Source organism: Trypanosoma grayi (assembly GCF_000691245.1).
Source record: "Trypanosoma grayi strain ANR4 Tgr_955_V1, whole genome shotgun sequence".
Taxonomy (NCBI): domain Eukaryota; phylum Euglenozoa; class Kinetoplastea; order Trypanosomatida; family Trypanosomatidae; genus Trypanosoma; species Trypanosoma grayi.
The window spans coordinates 567-6,445 of record NW_008826574.1 but is presented as its reverse complement, the minus strand read 5'-3'; the positions used below and the strand labels follow the sequence as shown (position 1 = coordinate 6,445).

Sequence of the window (5,879 nt, the reverse complement as noted above, 5' to 3'; positions counted from 1 at the left end):
ACACACACACACACATAGACATAGACATACAGTCACATACTCTCCTTTGACTCCATCTTTTTTTTGGTTTTTTCTCCTCTTATTGGGCTTATTTTGTATATATATATATATATATATACTACTGCTGCTGCTGCTTTTGAGACCATTACTGTTGCCGACAGCGGCCGAGCCTTCTCAGAGGCGCAGGGCACCGCCGGGCTCTGCGCAGCGCACCACAATTTTGCGCGTCGTGAGCGCAGAGAGTGTGAATGGGCCCCGCGAGTGTACCTTGGACGTCGCAATCGCGAGATCAGTACCGCGGCCCAGCGCCCTGCCGCTTGACAGCCGTGTTGAGGCGTTCACCAGCGCCACCGCAGTGTCCACGCGGCAAGAGTACTCGCGGATGACGTCCTCGTCAGTAGCAATGATGCCGTCAGACTGCTTCGAGCCGAAGCGATTCAAAAAGTAAACCGCAGACTTGACATCCCGCACCGTCTTGACGCAGAGCACGCGGTGGAAGTCGAGGAGCCCCTCTGTGAGACCCTTGTAGACCTCCTCTGATGCCAACTCGTCGATGCAGCTCGGAGCCAGCGCCTCCGCGGCAGCATCACCGAGCAGCAACACACCACGCGACTTGAGGGCCTGCAACAGCTCGTGGAATCGCGGGTACGCCTCGTGCAGTATGAGAGTATGAATGGCATTGGTCGCGTTGGGCCGCTGAAACTTGGCGTTAAGCACAACCCCGAGCGCCGTTTCGTAATCAGCGCTCTTGTCAACGTAGAGGCTGCAGGCTCGGCCCGCCGCCTTGATGAGCGGGATCGTGGCGTGCTGGCAGGCGAAGCGGTAGAGCCGCGCATCGCCACAGACGATGCCGAGGTCGACACTGTCAGACGCCTCCAGCCACTTTGCCGTCGCGTCATGTTCAGAACCGTTCGGCTCGACGAACACCACCGCGGCGGTGGGAATGTCCGCGGCGACTAGTGAGCGGCGCACACTGGCCATCATCGCCCTGTTCGTGTGCAGCACCGACGCGCCGCCGTCGATAAGGACGGCGTTGCCGGACTGAATGCACATAGCCACTGCGTCTAACGTCACACGCGGGCGGTTGCGCGCGAGGATACCAACAAGGCCCAGCGGCACCGGCACATCCCGCACTGACACCGCACGTGAAACGCAGCTGCTGCGCGTCACGGCAACGTCGCCCGTGGGTGGCGCGATGGGGTCGGGGAGCTGCATCAGCCCCTCAATCCCCGTCAGCAGCTTCTTAATGTGCAGCGGCGACAGCTCGTGGTGGGTACCAATGCGCTGGCGTCGATACGGCAGCCCCTGCGACCGGCCATCGAGGAGGGCAGGGGCGCCATGCATCAGCGATGCCGATGATAATAACGATGGTGATGACGAAGAGGATAACGACGCAGCTTCGCCAACGCATGGCCGTGTAGAGACAGCACTGTGCTGCTGCTGCGCGAACGCGTCGCAGTCCCACCGGTTCGCCTCCATGATATGTGCCTCGTGGCGCATAACGTCGTCGTGTAGAGCACCTAGAAAGTTTAGCCTCTGCTTGTACGGCATAGAACGAAGCGTGCTTTGGACCTCCGTGGCCTCCTCCACATCGCGCATAACCTTCAGCGCCCTACGGAACAACGTTCGACGCATCTAACGACCCACACCCACACACCCGCTTACAAAATCCTCTCACAGCCTCCTCCACACCCCTTTTCTAGTCCAGTTCTCGGTGTTAACCACACGAGTTCTCCACAGCACTAAAAGCGCAAACTGAGAAAAATACAAAAGAGAAACAGATAATAACAAGAAAAAAAAGAGGCGTCAAATAGAATCTCTCATAAATACATTCTGCAAGATCATTAAGCTGGTCTTAGACCACATGGTGGGCATAAATGCAGCGATATATAGGGTTGTTTTACCCCCTTTCCCCCAATGTTTTTTTTTTAACTTGTGTATTGTTTATTCCCCAAAATTTCTCTGTCGTTACACCGTGAGATCAATTCCATCAATCTCCCACAGAGCAATCTTCTGGTTGTAGAAATCGCAGGTGGCCACAGTTGAGACATTATGGTTGCCATCCGTGTCAGACGGGGTGGGATGACGAATGACGGCGCAATCATAGAAAAGGGCATTGGTAGGCAAGCTTACGTCTTCGGTCGAGCCTTCTTCTTGATGAAGATGTCCTAGCAGAGAGAAAACGTCCTTCTCCGCCGCGACAGCGTTATAGCGGACAAATGCCACCCCACGCTGCATAACAGGAATGGTCAAGATGTTACGCGATTGTACCCAGCGGTAGTAATGCATCGCTGTGGCAGCCTCTGTGGACAAACCCCCAACAGACAACTGCCGCGAACAACGCCACACACCACCGCCCAGAGCAACTGAGGCAAGTGGCTGCTTTGTGAATCGGGCGTCTATGAGGTATAACTTTTCATCATATGAGCCAACAAGTGCATGCATTGTGACAGTCCCATCCTCTGCAATGGGAGCAATACACACCACTCCGGCGTCGAATTGCATTCTCCCTACGGCGTTGCTACCACGTCGCACATCCCACCACTTCAGCATGCCATCATCCCCACCTGAGAGAGCGGATTCCGCACTAGTAGTAGCAGAGCACCACGCATCGTAGTCATGGCCACTGATCTTGCTGACGGCTGTCTTGGTGACTGCATCGTAGACGATAACTGCCCCCTGATGGGCGGTGCAGAGCCACTTGGCCTCGCTCCCCGCACTGCCGCCAGAGAGGTAAAAAGGGCTGCAGCTTGTCAACATGGTGTCGTGCACAGGGAAGACGGACTCCTCAACGAATCCTGCTCGAGACCTCAAGAGACGCACAGCACCGTCTGTGCAGCTTGCCATCAAGTGTTGTTCATCACTACAGCCTGTGAGGTCGAATATACCCGGGAGATTGGCAGGCTCAGCAGACCCCAGGGCAGAGGTCACCTCGCGCAGCGAACACCTTTCTCTTTCGATGATTTCACACACATAACCATGAACGCAGCCATGGTATCGTTCTCCATTAGTAGATGTCCCAGACTCCTTTAAAAGCTCATAGCAACCAGCCACCAAGTCGAACTGACTCCCATCTGCCGCGCAGCTGCCTGGAAGAAGGCAGTTACATGTAGACGGAGCTGAAATCTCAGCTAGCTTTCGCGTTGATACCATTACTATTTGCACACTATTTGATTGCACGTCTACCACTCTGATCTTCACGGCTCTCACACACACATACACACAAACTCACGCGGACTGAAGCAAGTCTTTAAAAGTCCCGAGAAAACTAAATGAAGTCGTTCACCAAGACTCTGACTCATTGACAAAGCACATACACACATATAAGCACAGACATCTAATACTTTCGTCTCAGATAAGAGGAGATAATTTTCCCGGGGGCTCATGTAAAGTTCAAGGCGAGGAAGAACTCCATTGCCGCTCGTCGAGCCCTCTGGTTAGTGTTCAACTTCATTGCCGCAATGTCTGCATCGATATCCATCAAGAAACTGATGATAAACTGAATTATTTTACTCCTATGCATTGTTTCCACCTCTTCGTGGGTTATCAGAAAGCTTATGTCAAACCCTGGAATTGGTTTCTTTCTTAATATATGGAACTGCTTAGCCCTCTGGGCCAAGAAGCCTACGTACTTCCGAGCAATCAGCTCGGCGAGAGCATCAGTCTTAAGGAATGAAACCGATATACGCGTACTATTGATGCTAGGTTCAATAAAACAGCTTTCCTGCTCTGAGCGCACAATGTGGATGGGGTTAAGAACAACCTCGCTGGCCTTTCCCTCACCAAGGCTTTCCGCGCAGTCAGCAACCTCCACTTCAGGCTTGTTGTGGCGTTCAACAGTACGCGAAGGATAGTTGCCAATGCACAGCGCTGCGTGAAGGGTACATTTGATGCAATCGTAGTACGGTAGGTATGCTGTTGCCATGGGACTACTCTATAACCCCCAACTGGGAAAGCAGCGCAAAAAAATAAAAAGGGTTAAAGAGGCCCACAAATGTCACATGTATAAAATATCAACAGGGCTAGAAAAGTTTCATCATGGCTCCTGCAATACAAGAACAAAAACAAAACAGAAAGTTCTGGTATAATTCCACCATTGGAATCACCTACGCTTACATTGCATACCTTTTGTCAGGAGTGAAAATGGCAAATTCAGTGATTTTCCGCAATATTAGTACATCAGAAACGGTATAACAAAAGACTACACTTGTCGTGCTTTCTTCCGTCTATACTCTTCAAGAAGGCGCTGCTGGTACGCCGCTGCAGCATCCGACGAGAACTCCTGGGGTATGGTTTCCAGGTGTTCCCTTCTGGGCAGAATTTTGCTCTCCAACCCAGTACTTCCTGTTGTCCCCGCCCCTTTGGGGTGTTCATTTAGAACAGGCTCCTCATTCGCGTGGCGTTCTTCACTGTGCAACGGTGAGTAGCCATTCTTTTCCCGCTCTTTCTGTTCACGGTATAGCCGCAACTGCTCTCTTCGGTAATCATCGCCTGTAGGTTGCTGAACGGAAGCTTCCACTTCGTGTTTGAGCTCCCTCCAAAGTTGGCGTGCGGTTACCTTGTACTGCCCACTATCACGCCTTCCAGTAGTAGTGTCATTGACGGAAACGTTCATTGGTGCAGGAACCGCCACTGGCCTTATTGCATCGGATGCAGCATTCCCCTCAGTACGTTCTCGTGCCGCCTGCTTTCTGCTAGTATGAACATTCTCACGTGCATCTGTCAGATGACGCTGTCGTGCTTCTCTCACAGACTGAAGAAGGTTTTTGTTCCCAGGGTCAAGCTGCAATGCCATCTCGTATGTCTCCGCCGCCTGGGCGTACTTCTTCATTTTGAAGAACGCATCCCCTTGCCGAGAGTACCCTTTGAACCACGATGGACGAAGTTCAACCGCACGATCGGCATCCCGTATGGCGCTTTCCAGGGCTTCTGCAGCTCCTATTTGTTTTGATGCCTGAAGAAAGCACGCCGAACGGTTACTGAACAAAGCAGCAAGCAAGATAATTCTTGGATCACCAGCACTGAACCCAGAAGCAATGGGTCCACGGCTCTTGGTGTTGGTATTCAGACAACCCTGTTCTCTTAGTTGGTAATTCCCCGATTCCAGAAGCATTTCAATGGCATCGGTATAACAATTCAGCGCCTCACGGTAGCGTCCCTCTTCAAACGCCTGGTTCCCGTTAGATTTTAGCTGTTCAGCTGAAAGGCCACTGGTACTTCCCTCCCCATTCATCATCCGCGGAAGATTATTCCCCTTGGGTGAAGATTTTACGCTGGATTCGGGTATATCAGCGTTCAGAAACACTGCCCTTGGTCTTGTGCGAAGAGCAGGATCCCGAGATGTTTCACGGATGGAGCCACCGCCCAAATGACTTTCCGTCAATTTTCCTTTCTTACCAACTTCGGTCTTCGCAGGAGAAGGTTCGAGCACATCCTCATCTGTGATGCCAAGACGCCGCATAAAAGCCAAGCGCTCATCCGACACGGTGGTCATCGCTTCTGTCCTTAACCCTTGAATTCAGGTTGGCAGGCAACAAAAAAAAGCAGGAAGAAAAAGCAATAATGTGCTACAAGATGAAAAGGATCCGTAGCTGCTTATGTACTCGGGAAAGGGAAAGAAGAAAACAAAATAGACAATGGAGAATATACCAAAGCAAAGAGAAGACCGACAACAATCCCAATAATAAAAGAATAAACTAGATTATAGGCAAATATCAAGGGTATAATAGACAATACCACAATCGGCCAGTACGTCTATACAGGTCATTGGTTTTTTTTTAAAAAAACGTCTGTGCACTCACGAGGTCTGCGCCTTGCTACTGCAGGAGTCGCCTCATGCTGGCACAAATCCAAACGATGGTCGCACCCAAAACAGAATA

The 5,879-nt window shown here is 51.5% G+C and overlaps 4 protein-coding genes across 4 annotated transcripts; all 4 read right to left on the bottom strand.

The window, feature by feature from the left end:
* Positions 1 to 174: 174 nt before the first annotated feature.
* DQ04_09551030 (gamma-glutamyl phosphate reductase-like protein) lies at positions 175 to 1,635 on the bottom strand (the record flags this gene model as incomplete). Its single annotated transcript, XM_009315975.1, has 1 exon — positions 175 to 1,635. The coding sequence occupies one exon, from the start codon at positions 1,633 to 1,635 to the stop codon at positions 175 to 177; it is 1,461 nt and encodes a 486-aa protein (XP_009314250.1).
* Positions 1,636 to 1,968: 333 nt separating this feature from the next.
* On the bottom strand, positions 1,969 to 3,153 carry DQ04_09551020 (WD-40containing protein; the record flags this gene model as incomplete). The annotated part of the gene is made up of 1 exon (XM_009315974.1): positions 1,969 to 3,153. One exon carries the CDS (start codon positions 3,151 to 3,153, stop codon positions 1,969 to 1,971), a length of 1,185 nt encoding a protein of 394 aa, XP_009314249.1.
* A 229-nt stretch (positions 3,154 to 3,382) lies between these two features.
* Positions 3,383 to 3,925, bottom strand: DQ04_09551010 (ARP2/3 complex subunit; the record flags this gene model as incomplete). Its single annotated transcript, XM_009315973.1, has 1 exon — positions 3,383 to 3,925. One exon carries the CDS (start codon positions 3,923 to 3,925, stop codon positions 3,383 to 3,385), a length of 543 nt encoding a protein of 180 aa, XP_009314248.1.
* Positions 3,926 to 4,201: 276 nt separating this feature from the next.
* On the bottom strand, positions 4,202 to 5,494 carry DQ04_09551000 (stress-induced protein sti1; the record flags this gene model as incomplete). Its single annotated transcript, XM_009315972.1, has 1 exon — positions 4,202 to 5,494. One exon carries the CDS (start codon positions 5,492 to 5,494, stop codon positions 4,202 to 4,204), a length of 1,293 nt encoding a protein of 430 aa, XP_009314247.1.
* Between the last annotated feature and the right edge of the window lie 385 nt (positions 5,495 to 5,879).